The sequence below is a fragment of the Lynx rufus genome, unplaced genomic scaffold, assembly GCF_022079265.1.
Source record: "Lynx rufus isolate CCGP_SWC_20201006 ecotype Redwood Valley unplaced genomic scaffold, mLynRuf1.p SCAF_8, whole genome shotgun sequence".
In the NCBI taxonomy this organism is placed as follows: Eukaryota; Metazoa; Chordata; class Mammalia; order Carnivora; family Felidae; genus Lynx; species Lynx rufus.
Genome location: NW_025814896.1, coordinates 64,940,170 through 64,953,754, shown reverse-complemented (window position 1 = coordinate 64,953,754; position 13,585 = coordinate 64,940,170). Strand labels below are relative to the sequence as shown.

Here is a 13,585-nt window from a genome sequence, read left to right as displayed (position 1 = left end):
AGAGAGAGCGAGCAACAAAAGGCGAGAAACATTTGCTATTTCCCTCTCGAGGAGTTCTTTTTTTTTTTTTTTAAACAAATTCCGAACGGAGATGGCGGTTTTATTTTTTTTTTCTCTTTTTGTCTGTTTTGCTTTTGTCGTCTTGTCGTCGTGGTGGTGGTCGGTTTTTGTATAGTCGACTCTTTTTAAATCGTTTTAAACTAGAGAGAATATTTTCCCAGATACAAATAAATCGTCATGCAGGTGGGGTGCCGGGTCCGTGGGAACCGAAAGGAGAAGCCGTGCTTGTCCTAGAAAGTATACAATTGTCACCTCTTTTATGTTTTCTGCCCGCCACATCAGCGTTTGTGACTGTCTGTCGGCGTCGCGGTCCTTTGGGGTGGCCGTGGCGGTAGATGGTGGTCGGGGTTGCTGATAGTTTGCGTTTCGTTTGTTATTTTTCTTGGTTTTTATATATTTTTGGCTGGGGTAGAAGTGTGTGTGTACGTGTGTGTGTGTGCGTGTGTGTGTGTGTGTGTGTGTGTGTATGATTGTGTATCCTGATTTCGGTTGGTTCTGGGGCTGGAGGAGGAAGAAGAGGAAGAGGAGGAGGGCGAGAAGGAGGAGGAGGGGAAGGAGGGGGAGGGGGAGGAGGGCGGCCTTGGCTATCATACATCACATTCCGAGTCGCTGGAGGTTACCGAGAGGATGGAGGTGCCGGTGTCCGCGCGCTCCGTCAGGCTGGACACGCTGGTGGTGGGGCTGGCCGCCGTAGACGGCGACTCTGCCGAGCCGTGCGTGGGGCAGCCGGGCTCGGCCAGCGAACGCATGCCGCTCGGTCCGATGGCCTGGTGTTGGAGCCTGCGGGAGACAGAGAGCGGCACCAGCCCTTGACACAGCGGCCCCGCCACAGAGCTCCGTCAAGCAGCCTCCCCGCGCCGGCGGCCGCCGGTGCTCCCCAACCTCCCCAACCCCGCGCCCCTCGCCACCACCCCTGACTCTGCTCTCTGCGCTCATTACTTCTCGCTACCCCCCCCCCCCCCGCCTCCAAGCACCCGGCTGCAGAGCCCCCCAGCGCCGGTCTCGGCTCTCTTCTCTCCTTCCCGGGGCTCGCTGGAGCTTCCCAAAGCTTCCCAGTTCGGAGCCGGCCTCAGAGGAGAAGTAGAACCCGAGGCCGGGCGCCTGGGGAGGCCTCCGGATGCAGCATCCCGAAGGAGCAGAAGTCTGAGAGGGACAGGGTGCTTCTTCCTCCCCAGCCCCTGGGACTCTTCAGACTGAGCCGGCTGCCGGGAGCGGTCGGTCCCCGCAGCGCCTCCTGTCCCAGCTCCCCCAAACACACCCAGAGCTGCGGGGTGATCGTCCGCAGCCTCTCCCGGGCAGGACACGCTGGCTTTGCTCTCTGAATCCCTGCGCTGAGCGCAGGAGCAGGGGAAGAGAGAACCAAGAAGCCGGAAGCGGAAAAAGTGGGGAAGAGGAGCAAGAGAGAAAGCAGAGAAGAAGGCAGGAGCGGGTGCAGAGCAGTCTCCGTCTGTCCCTTTCGCACCAGGCAGCCGCTGCCCGAGCCTAGAGTCTCTGAGTTCCTAGGAGGAGGCCTTCCCCTGGTCCCGGGGGAACTCCCCCTCTCAGGCGAAAACCTGGCTCTACAGGCAAGGGTGAGAGGGCGCGGGGCTCAGGCCTGGGCCACGTAAACGCAAACACACTCGCTCACTCCGGGAACTCACACCGGGCCTCAAGCCCCCGGCAACTGTCAGCAACTGGGGCTCCGCTCCCTGCGGTACATCAGGCCCAGAGCCTTTGCAGGCTAGGTAGGGACACAGGCTCCTTACCAGGGCTTTTTTACCCAACTTCCTCCCATCCCCCTTCCCTCCCATTCCGTGCCCTTTCCTCCTCCTCTTTCTTCTAGTTCTTTTTCTCCCGACTTCCCCCAGGCCCAAGTCTGCTGACTGGTCAAGCCCAGTCAACTTTGTGACTTTGTGGCCAACTTGCTGGTAATGGGGTTGCTCCTATTCCTGGTGGCTTCCCAAGTTAATGTACCAAGGGGATGCTCCTTGACTGAGGCTTGAGGGCTAGCACCTGCATGCGTGTGTACACACACACACACACACACACACACACACACATGCACACACACACACATGGCCTTTCTACTCCCAGCCTGATTTTCCTGCTTCCCGTCAGGCAATTTGCAATGAAGGCCTGCTCAAAGGTGGCCACCGACCTTTTTCATTTTGTGGCAGAGACCCAGGTTCAGTTTCCTTTCCATGACATTGTGGATTCCTCCTGGGTTTTTGCAATGCATGGAAATAAGAACCAGATGGCAAGGACTGCTTTCCTTCCTTCCCTGTCTGTAGGCTCCAGAGGAGTGCCGAGCTGTGGAAGGGCTGAGCAGGTAGCAGGGTGCAGCAGGGCTAAGGTGCCCAGGGCTGGGACCAGGGGCCATGGGCACTCAGGATCTCTCCCTCTCTCTCTCCCTCTCTCTCTCCACCCTGCCGAAAGCCCCTCTCCGACAAAGCGGCCAATAATACCGCTGACCGTCCCTCTTCTGTGCGTCTGGGCAAGCAGAAACTTTTCTCCAACTGGCCAGGGGGTCGCGGCTTCTCGAGTGCTCGGCAGCCATTGGCACCCTGCCCCATCCGCCCCCATTTCAACCCCTCTCTCCCTCCCCATCCCGGGAGACGGTAGCCAGGCCGCGGGCCCGCCACTGACCTGTTCTTGGCCGCCGCGGCGCGGTCGCGCTGCCTCCGGTTCTTAAACCAGTTGCCTACTTGTGTGGGAGTGAGGCCGGTGGCCTGCGCCAGTTCGCGTTTCTTGCTGGGGTTGGGGTAGGGGTCCTGCAGGTACCACTCCCGCAGCAGGCTCCGAGTCCGCTCCTTGAAGCAATGCGTCTTCTGCTCGCCGTCCCAGATGGTGCGCGGCAGCGGGAACTTCTTGCGCACGCGGTACTTGTCCACCGGGCCGAGCGGGCGGCCGCGCAGCTTCTCGGCCTCCTGGTAGTGCGCCTCGAGCCACATGGCCTGCAGCTTGCCGTGAGACTCCTTGGTGAACTTGTGGTTCTCCAGGATGTGGTAGAGGTCGCGGAAGTTGCCCGTGTGGAAGGCGACCACGGCGCGCGCGCGCAGGATCGACTCGTGCTTGTTGATGGCCTCGCACGCCCCGGGGGCCACGGGCAGCGACCAGAGGAAGCGGCCCAGCCGCTCGATGTCGCCCGTCTCCTCCAGCGTCTCGCAGACGCTGGCCACCTGCTCCGGCGAGAAGTTGAGGGTGGGCAGCTGGAACATGGACAACTCTTCCGGGGGGGCCCTGGAGCCGCCGCCGCTGCCGCCGCCGCCTGCTCCGCCAGCACCGCCGCCTCCCGCACAGTTCCCGCCGCCGCCCGCGCCGCCGCCGCCGCCGCCCGCACCGTTCCCGCCGCCGCTACTCGCCAGAAGTAGGGAGCGGTGATGAGGATCGGCGAAGTTTGGCAACAAGAAGTGGGAGGAATAGAGGTCTAGGGGGGAGCGGAATACCATGGACTGACCTGAGAGGAGAGGAGAAAATTCAGGGAGAGGAAGAGAGAGGGGAGGAAGAGGAGGAGAGGGGCGATGAGGACCAGGAGGAGGGAGAGGAGAGGGGGGAGGAGGAGAAGGAAAGGAGGGGGGAGCAGGAGGAGGAGGAGGGGGAGGAGGAAGGGCGTAAGGGACACCCACACCCCACACACATCCACACACACACACACCCGCGCAGCCACATAGAGAGGGAGGAAGGAGAGCGGCCCGGTGCGCGCGCGCAGAGAACCCGAGACAGAGAGGGAGAGGAGAGGGAGAGGGAGAGAGAGAGAGAGAGAGAGAGAGTGAGCGAGAGAGAGAGAGAGAGAGAGAGAGCCAACCACCGCCGAGTCAAGATTCAGCGATTCCACAGCAATCGCCCTAATGACAACAGCCTCATAATATCTCCCCTAAATCCACAGTGAGTGCAGCATTGAAACATTTTGTTTCGCTTTTCTATTGGTCTACGGCGTGTCGTTGTGGCGTTGCCACGGCAACCGCTGCCAATCACTGTCAGCCCTGCCAATCAATACCGAGAACGTAAGGACGGTTTTACCACTTAGCCAGAGTTGGGGGGGGGGGGGAGGGGGAGAGGAGGGAAAGAGGGAGAAGGGGGAGAAAGAGATTTTTTTTTAATCTTTGCAACTCTTAATCTCGCCACTTCTCCCTCTCTCTCTCTCTCTCTCTCTCTCTCAGCTCCCTTCTTTCCTCTTCCCCAAAGAAGTTGATCCAGAAATTCAAAATGCCGTGGGCATAGAGTTGTTGAATGGGATGAGCAATTAAAGGGATTTTTGTCGGGAAGTGAGAGGCTCCCCATGCCGCCTGAAGGCCGAAGGCCAGCCCTCAAGTAGAGCCCGAGGGCCGGCCGAGCAGGCACGGTTTGCACACGGTGTGCACGTCGGGCTGTCTCTTTCTGCCTATGTGAGCACTAATACTGGTGAGGAAGAAAGAAGAGATGAGATCATGGGGCCCACCGCACGCTGACCCTAGCTGCTGCGGCGGGGTTCCCGGATTTCGGGGGGCACCTGGCGCCTGAGAGGCTGAGCTCAGGCCCCAGGGTGTTGGAAGCCGCTCTGGCCTCCCCCGTCCTGGTTCATCGGCCACGTTTACCTCGATTTCATCTGCACTGGATTCCACCCGCTTCTCTTTCCTCAGCTCCGGGTCAAGGAGCCTTGATTTCCCTTATTGCCCTGTATTTTAAAATACCAGCATAAATAACACTACACTTCTTTTTATCTTGAAAGGCAAGCCACGTCTTTGTTTCCCCCTAGACTTCAGCTGTGTCCCCTGGGAGCTGAGAAGTCTGGAACCCTCTGGAGCTCCCTGAAATGCCTGCTACCTCTACTCCTCCAAGGAGCTCTGGACTTGCCTACCAGCCCCAGAAGGACAGTCAAACTTTGGAGGCTTTCCCAAAGAAGCGGATAGGCCTGAACATTGCATGTTTGCTCATATTGTAAAGGAAAAAAAAATAATACAACTAATTTACCTAAGCAAAGTAACATTACAAGCCTAAAACAGACCCCAAAAAGCCCATAGGATACAGAGAGCCCTTCCTCCCTCTGGCCACGGCAACCCCCACTCCCCCACTCCCAGGGGCCGGTAGGGGTATTTATTCTAAGGTATGTTGCTTTTAAGAAGATGTAATCAGCATCTTTAGTGGGGTCTCCCTTTGTGAGGCCTCTGTAACTATGGAAGTGTGATTTACGCAGATTTGTCGGGGTCAGAGACGTCTTTCCCCTGAGCACTGTGTATATTTAGACAGGACTCGGTTTGGTGTTAAAAAGTGTATATTTTGAATGAGTTCACACACAGTAGCCAACAATGCCCACATTGTCGGCCCGTGTACAACGCGTATTGAAACGCAGCGTCCAGACTTCAACTAATCTGCCCTCAATAAAGCTGAAATAATTATCCTAAGCTGCCTTTCCAGAAGAAAAATCATTGAGGAATTCAAAACTCTTTTTAAAAAAAAAAAAAGATCTTTTCTACATTCCGATGCAGATCGGGGGGCGAGGCACAGAGTCCACACCACTTTGGAGATCTCAATGAGGGAGGAGAGAAAGAGATTGAGTGAGCATTTAAATGGGAAACCTAACGTGACTAGGGCTGTGAGTGTCCCACCCCGAAACCCTGAGCTCGGGCCCTGCTTAGGCCCTGACTCCCGCAGAGCCAGGCCTCCTGGAAAGAGAAGTGCAAGTTGCCGTTGGAGTCTCTCCTCTGGCAGGGAGGGTCTGGACTGGGCGTGGGGGACGATACCCTCCGCTCAGCCCCAGGCAGCTGAGGCTTGCGGGTCCTAAACCCCACGACAGAGACAGAGAAATATTCGTTCAAAGGGAAGACCCGCCAAGTCCCACTTCGGCTGATCTCTCCCTTCCAACTATCTTGCTTCCAACCGCGAGGACTTCTCCGTTTAGCTTCGAAGCTCTGGGCGGTCGTTCACGGCGGGCCCAGAAAGAGCCCTAAGGTTGGGACACAAAAACAGACGCTTCATCTTTTCTTCCCGATCCCTTTCTCTTGTAGGGGAAGGATTATAGGCTGAGGGGTGGGAGGGGGAAGGGGCAGGAGGAGGAAGCGGGGGAGGAAGGAATGAAAAAGGGGAGGGGAGTGGGTATTGTGCCGCGTGTGGGGGGAGAATTCCTACGGGTGGGTTTCCGAATATTGTGTTCAACTTTTTGAAAGCAGCTCGTGACCCCGAAACTGCATCCCCTGGAGCCGAGGACCCAGGCGCCGGGCGGGCGGGTGAACCCAACCAGTCCCCTCCCCGTCCTCACAACCCCCGCCTCCGGGTGGGGGCGACCCGGCCTCTCCCCGTCGCAGCCCGGCCAGCCCTGGAGGGAGGCTGGGCAGGTGCCGCGGGCTCTGCCGAAAAGTGCTGAAATCAAAAACCGTCGCCACTCAAGGAGAATTGAGGCAAATGGGGCCGAGGCTCCGCTCGGCGACACCCCGGCCCCCAGCCTCGGCCCGGGGCGCCTGCAGACGCGCCGCACCTCGCCTGCTGGGGTGGCGACCGCGACTCGGGAGTGCAAAGCCTGGCGGAGGGCGGCTGCGAGGCGCGCAGCTTTGTGCGCCAGGACAGAGCCGGCGCGGCGGGGCCGGCGGCCAGCCCCGGGCTGTCAGACTCCCCGCAGAAGCGAGCTCCGCGCCGCCCAGGGAGCCAGCCTCGCGGCCCCGCTGCCGCCAGCGCCTCTCCCCTCTGGCCCGAAGCACGATGTCCGCCTCCGGGAGCCTGTAAGTTGAGAGTCCAGAGAGCTGGGTGTTGGGGGGAGGCGGGGCGGCGGGTCTTCCGCGCGGGTGACTGGACCGGCTCCCGCTGGAGCTGGGAGCGCAGGCTCCATAGGGTCCGGGTCTAGTAGGTCCCCCTGGCCGTGTGGGGGAGGGGACTGTGGAGCACCCGAGCTTCCCCTCCCAAATTCCCAGGCGCTGGGCGTTGGAGAGGGGGCGTAGGAGCAGAAGGACCTCGGGTTCCGGGGCCCGGGCGCCTTTCACGCTGCTCTGGGGGCCCGAGACATTGAGCAGAGCGAGGGAAGGGAGCTGAGCCTGAGGGACATCTGGAAGGGGTGGCGCGCAGGGGGGCGCCAGCACCCTGGGTCTCTCAGAGCGTGGAGATCCGGATGAATGGGTCAGCCCGCGGGGCCCATACTTCTCCCCTGCCCTCTGGCCGCTCAGACTCCCGGATCTGGGACTTGGAGCCCATACAGGCCGAGGTCACAAAACTGCCACCATCGTCTCTGCTTTAATCTTGGGCCAGGCAACCGGCAGGACTGCGTACAGGTGGTGCGGGGAGAAAGGGCGTTTGAGCTGGAGAGTGTCTTTCTATTACTAGGACCTGCGGGGCATTTATTTACAAAATCAGCCCCGACCCCAGCAGTCTCAACTCCACCGGGAGAGGTGTCTGAGGACTCACTTCGTGTTTGGCGTTACCGGGAAAGCCCAGAGGTCTGCAAGCCTCCCGGCTGGAGCAGCTGCACCCATTAGGCCCTGCTCAGCTCCGTAAGGCCGGTTCGTCCCGGGGGGCAACGGGCCTTCCGGCCCCCAGGACATCGGGAGGCAAGGGCTGTTTGGGCCTCCCCGCAAGCTGCAAACTGAGGCGCTGGGCGCGGGCGGCGGAGGAGGGCGCAGGGGAGCGCAGCACGTAGGCGGGGAGGCCGAGAAGCCCTTCAAGGACCCCGATTACTTTCCTTTGAATGAAAAACAACAACAACAACAACAACTGCTCCCTCCCAGCGCCTCCGCCCCCCCCCCCCCCCCCCCCCCCGCGCCTTAGCCTCCGGGGACCCGCGCTCCGAGCAATTGTCGCTCGGGACAGTAAACACAGCTCAGTTGCCTCAACTTTCTCTGCACATAAAAGTTCCTGGCGTGCGGGGAAATTTGAATATTTGATCAGCCCCTTTGAGTGACCCTCATTAGCTTGGCGCCCTGCTAAGGCTCCGGCATTGCAAGAAAGCTGCTGGGCCCGGCATTTGTATGCCTTGTTAGCGCTGCTTAATGAAGCTGCCCCGACCGCTCAAAGGCGGCCTCCGGGGCCGGCGCTGCGCACCTCTCGGCACCCCACTCTGCCTAATGAGCCCCACCACCCGCTGAAGGCCTCCTCGCCCCCCACATCCTCAAACAAGAGAAGTTTGGCTCAGTCTTGGGCCACCGCACCTCCCACTGCCAGGCCCAGGAGAGTGGGCCCAAGCTGGGTCCCAGCTGGCTGTAGTGACCCAGCCGGAAGAGGGAGAGAGGTGGGAGACTTTGGGGTTGTGAGTCTTTTGGGCTGGGGAGGAGAGTTGTGGCCTCAGGTTCCAGTCCAGGGAGTGCACTGCCACCCTCTCCCAAAAGGCCAATTTCCAACCATTTACCCGGGTTCCTTTAAGATGCACTGGAATAATGTTGGGGTGGCAGAGGGCAGATGTCCAGGGGAGGGTCTGTTTTCCACCCTCCTCCCACACCACGTTCCTTTGGGCTCCACTGCCCGGGAGGCTGCCTATGTCTTTGCAGGGATCTCTTTAGGAGAGCCAGAACGGATGTGCTGGGGAGTGAATTTGAGCAGGGGTGGGCGCGCTCCTCTTCAAACCATCATTGCCCCTCCACCACAGACCCCAAACAATCAAACACAGTCGGCACTGGTAACTACAGCACTACAGCCTACCTTGAACCAGCCCCCCTTCCCCCAGAGAACCATGCCTTCTCTGGTCTCTCTTTACTCATGCTTCCAGTCCTTAGGAAGCCTAAAGAAAGCACTTGAAGCAGGGCCCCCCTGTACAGGACCACCTTGCTGCTAGGGCAAGATGGGACAAAAACAAGCCCGAAGAGGAGGAAGAAAGGGAGTACTTTGGAAGGAAGGGGGACTAAAGCCACCATCTACTTCCCCTTGCCTCAGTGGGGCAAGTGACAAGCCAGCGACTCTAAGGAGGCCCAGGACAAGTTGTGTTTCAGTCCTCTGAAAAAGGAGTAGACTCCCTCTCTGCCCCTTCCCATTCCCTTTTGCCTGGACAGTTGTCACTAAAGGTCCCTTCTTGCGCACCCAGTTCTTGGACTTTGGAGGGCTTGGGGAAGAGGCTTCTCGCAGACGCACGTTCTTGGGACTTCTAGAGGTGCCCACCACATGCCCACAATCCCTCAGATACACAGCAGGCTAACCAGGTTGGTAGCCTCAGGACCCTATCCCAGGGTGGCCACCTCTAGGAATGAGTGGCACCCAGCCAGTCCTCACCCTCTGCCGACAGGCCAGCAAGGCCCTGGGATAGCAGAGCCTCTAAGTCCATCTGGTCTACTCCTCTTTCTTTCCCCCAGCTCAGCTGGCATGCCCCGCCCCATTTCCCATCCCACGACCCCCTAATTTAAGCCCAAACTGACGATCTTTAGGGATCATCTGTGCACTGGGCAAGATGGTGCCCGGGCCTTGATCCATCCAAAGGGCAAAGGTAGGAGCGGGCAAGCGAAGAATGAACGATGTTGGAGAGAAAGGGGACCTAAAGCGGGGTAAAGCCTAAGGCCAGGCCCACCAACTGCTCAGGGGAGGAGGTGAAGGGAGGGGGCTAAGAGTCCGCAGGCTTCGGTCGGGGCAGCAGGGACCTAAGGCGTCGGCGTGGGGGGCTAGATCCAGAGGAGAGGGGCGGGGAGGCGGGGGTCGGGGGAGCGCGCAGGACGGAGGGGGGGGTGCGGCTCTTTAAGAGCCACACCACTGGCAGGAGAAGCGCGCGGCCTGGTGCTGGTAGCGCATTGACCCCGAAGGGGATTTAGCGGGAAGGGAGCGGCCGGGCTCCGGTGGCTTTGTCCGGGGGCGACCAGAGAGGCCGAGGCACAAGAATAAGGAGCGACCGCGTCATGAAAGGCCGCGCCGAGGCGGCGGCGCTGCTGCTCTTGACTTCTGAGCAGGGCTTAGAAAGCTCGTCCTGGCTTAAGCCGAACTGCGAGCGCTGGGCCCTGAGCGCCGAGTCCGCGGGCTCCGAGACCCCTGGCCTCGGAGCCATGGGATGAACGGAACTGGGGTGGCAAGGGTGCTTTTGGCTCTGCAGCTCCCTGACCCTAGCGCAGAGCTGCTAGCCTGACTGGCCCCTCCAGGGCAAGGCCAGAGAAAGAATTTTCTTTTTCCAACTTCGGCTTTTGGTTTTGTGTGTCCACTTGGAGCAGCTCCGGAACTGGCCGACCCCAAATGGATTCCCAACAGGTGGCCGGGTAAGTCCATTTAAAAATTCTGGTCATACTATCAGCTCCTCCACGGCCTCCTTCCTTTTTCCCTCCCAGGTCCCCCCCACCCCACCCCCGGGCCTCTCCGAAATCCTCGTGCTCCTTTCCGGGGTGAAGGCAGGGAGGATGGTGGTAGTGGCGATGCGAGGCACCCTCTCCCTGGGGGTCCTCGGTCCCCCGGTTCCAGCTCAGGATTGTTGGCTGGAGGGCCCCGCGAGGCTCCACCCAGTACCCCCAGGTCCCAATCACTCTTAGCTCCGTTGTGGGCCCTGATACCCCAAGGTGTGTGTGTGTGGCAGGGGGTGGGAGAGGTTGAGTATGGGAGGACACGCCGCAGCATTTCGCCAGCGGAGACGACAGGGAGGGGGCGGGGGACCCCGTGGCCCGGCGGCCTTTGTGTGTGGGGTTAAGGCAGAAACCCAACTACACACCCTCTTTTCTTCAAGACCCGGGATCCGGCCCGGGGGAGCCCGCGCCGGCTGTACAATAGCCCGCAGAAGGGGTTCTTGGCAGCCGGGGGTGGGGATAGGGTGGGGGAGGTGGAGGGGGCGAGCGGAGGGAGGAGGGGGAAGCTGAGAAAGGCAAAGGCAAGAAATCCCCGGCGTCCGAGTGAAAAGTCGGAAAATGTCCTCGGAGCGCGCGGGAAACAGAGGCGCGCGCGCGCGCTCGCGGGCTCACATCTCTCTGTCACCCACTCTTACACACGCATTCACACCCACTCCACACAGGTAACCCACGCACGCGGACCTTGCAAGTGCTGGGTCGCGAGCCTCCGCGCCCAAGCCGAGCCGCGAGCAGAGCCACCCTCCTACTTCCCCAGCTCCCCGGCTGTCAAGAGCCCTGCCGCCTGACCACCGGTGCCCGGAGAAGGACGGGGGGAGCTGGGAGAGCCCTCAGGGCTGGGGCTCTGGGAGGATCTTACCTGCGGAAAGGTAAGGGAAGCCGGGAGCAGGAAGCAGCGGCGGATAAATATTCATTAGGAAGTGTAAGTGTCTCCTTTTAAACAGCGCGGCGCGCGCTCTCGCTCCTCTCTCTCTTTCCCTCCCTCCCTCTGTCCTCTTCTGAGGCTCTCTCCCCCTCTCACTCAGCTTCCCCCCCCTTTCCTGCGAAATGCCGAGTGGATCCCCGTCTAGCTAACCTGTTGGGAAGCCTGAGCCCTGGGCAGCGCCTCCACAGCTGTTTGCCTTCGCTCTTGGGGAGCGCGTTCCCCATCCACCCTCCCTTCTCTCGCCCAGCCCCTCACCCCTCCTAAATTACTACATCATTAGCTTTATTTTCCGGCGTGGAGGGGGGGGTGGTGGTAACGGCACAGCCCGATGCACCTCCTCAAAGCAGGGCGAAAAGCCGGCGCTGAGTCTGACCCACAGCCACATCCCCACCCCACATCCCCACCCAGTCATCTTTCCTCCCCCCCCTCCTGCCATCTCCACCTCCATCCTGAATCAGCTTAACTCCCCATCCCTCCTTCCCTTGCCGCCAACAATCCGATCCCCGGCTGGGTCAGCAATGAGATGCCAGGTCTGCAGGTTCAACGCATGCCTTGATTGGAACTTCACCCTGCATTGTGTGCGGGGGTAGCTCTCTGAGTCCCCCTTTCCCACGTAGGTTTTATAGCTTCACCCTGGGCACCTGGGCATCTTAGGTCTTATGATCAAAACACGGGGCGCACTCTCAGGCCCTCGCCTCGCCAGGCCTCAGGGTCCCCGGGCCACAGCCTTATGGCCGGACTTGGAAGGCTGCGTGGAAGGCGGGGGAGAGGTGGCCTCACTTTATGCGATTGCGCAGTAGAGACAGACCTACCGACTGACTGACTGACAATGGCCTTTTACAACAAACTGACCTGAAGTTCGACGCAAGTCCGCATCTTTCTCCCTCACGCTCATGAGAAAACACATCCACAGGATTCCAGGACCGCACACGTCCCCGCAGGATCCCTCTGAGCATCGCTTGCAGCAGCAGGCGAGCAAGCACTCACACACCCCATCCCCACCCCCGCACTCCCCAGGCCAACCCTCCAGCGGCCCGGGAGACTAGAAGGCGGGCGGGCTGGCAAAGCGTCTCCCAGCAGAGGTATACAACACAAGACTGCTACCGGACGACCGTGGCCACCTTTCTCCCCACTCCAGCCCCCTAGACCCACTCCAAGGGCTTTAAGAGACGGCGTGGTCCCAGGTGCTTGGGGGTGGCTGGACCCCGAGCTCCCGCTGCCTGCTGAGCTCAGAGCTCCGAGGTGGGGGCGGGAGGAGGGGCCGAGGGGGCGGGCCCAGACAAGTTCCCAGTTACAAATACGGCTGCTCTCACGAGGCCTAGGAGGAGAGCTTTGCCCCCAAAGACTCGTAACGCTGGCGGAGAGGCACCGTCACGTCCACTCTTGGGTCCTGCACCTTCCCCAGTATCCTGGGGCTCTTTCGGCCATTTGGTGGCTCGGGGATGGAGCGGGGTCTCGAGCCTCTAGGAGACCTAGAGAACCTGCTTCCCCCCCCCCCCCCAACCATTTGGCCCTGCCAAAATCCACCAAGACCAGTCCCAGAGGCTGTTTCGACCCTTCCAGAAGGGAGTGGGAGGCAGGATCCTTGGAGGGTCTGCCTCTTCTTGGAAAGTTGAGAAGTTGGGCACATGAAGTTGTAAGAGAGGCCTAGAGGGTCCCGGGGCTAGGAAACCCTATTAACCTCTCATTCCACCCTAAGGCCCAAGTTTTCACTTGCACACCTTCCTCCCCAAGCAGACCCAGCAGGTCGCACGTCAGGCTTGAGCAGAGTCACCTGACAGTAAGTACATGGAACGTATGTGCAATTGTAACCGAGTACACGCGGTGGAATTAGAGGAACACTAAAAACAGAATTTGAGGAAAAAAAAGAAACGTCCACAGACATTTCCAGTGCGTGGTCCGGTTGTCCAGATGCAGACAAAAGCCACAACGCCCGCGCGGAGTGACCCCGGCCACAGCGGGAGAGTGGACCGAGTGAGGATGCAGGCTGTGAAGCCAAGGGCTTCCTGCTAGAGGGACGTTGGTTCCTGAGGGAAAAACTTTGTTGAGCCGACTGCGTGAAAGGTTTCAGGTCAAGTCCAGGAGACTACCTACAAAGAGCACCTCCTCCACCCCAAAGCTGGCCCTTTCCCCTTGCTCTGGGTCAGAGACACCCAGAAGAGGGCAATCCAGGAAAGATCCGTCTGGATCAGCATCATTTATTTGTTGTTATATTGGTTTGGGAGATTGCATTCTGAAGGAGGATGAGGTGAAGAGCAGAGGCGCACTTCAATGCCAGGAGATTCCTAATACCTAATGGGAACTTTGGGCTCTAATCAGGTTGGAGAATCCGGAGGGTCCCTTCCACTCCTCTTATGCTAAATTTAGTCTTTAAAAAAGAACATTAGCTCATCTCCACGTCTTCCTGCCTTTTCCCTTCCAT

At 59.7% G+C, this 13,585-nt stretch overlaps 1 protein-coding gene across 1 annotated transcript; it reads right to left on the bottom strand.

The window, feature by feature from the left end:
- Positions 1–647: 647 nt before the first annotated feature.
- On the bottom strand, positions 648–3,488 carry SIX3 (SIX homeobox 3). The gene is made up of 2 exons (XM_047069363.1): positions 2,686–3,488; positions 648–840 (listed from the first exon to the last, which is right to left on the bottom strand). The coding sequence occupies exons 1-2, from the start codon at positions 3,486–3,488 to the stop codon at positions 648–650; spliced, it is 996 nt and encodes a 331-aa protein (XP_046925319.1).
- Between the last annotated feature and the right edge of the window lie 10,097 nt (positions 3,489–13,585).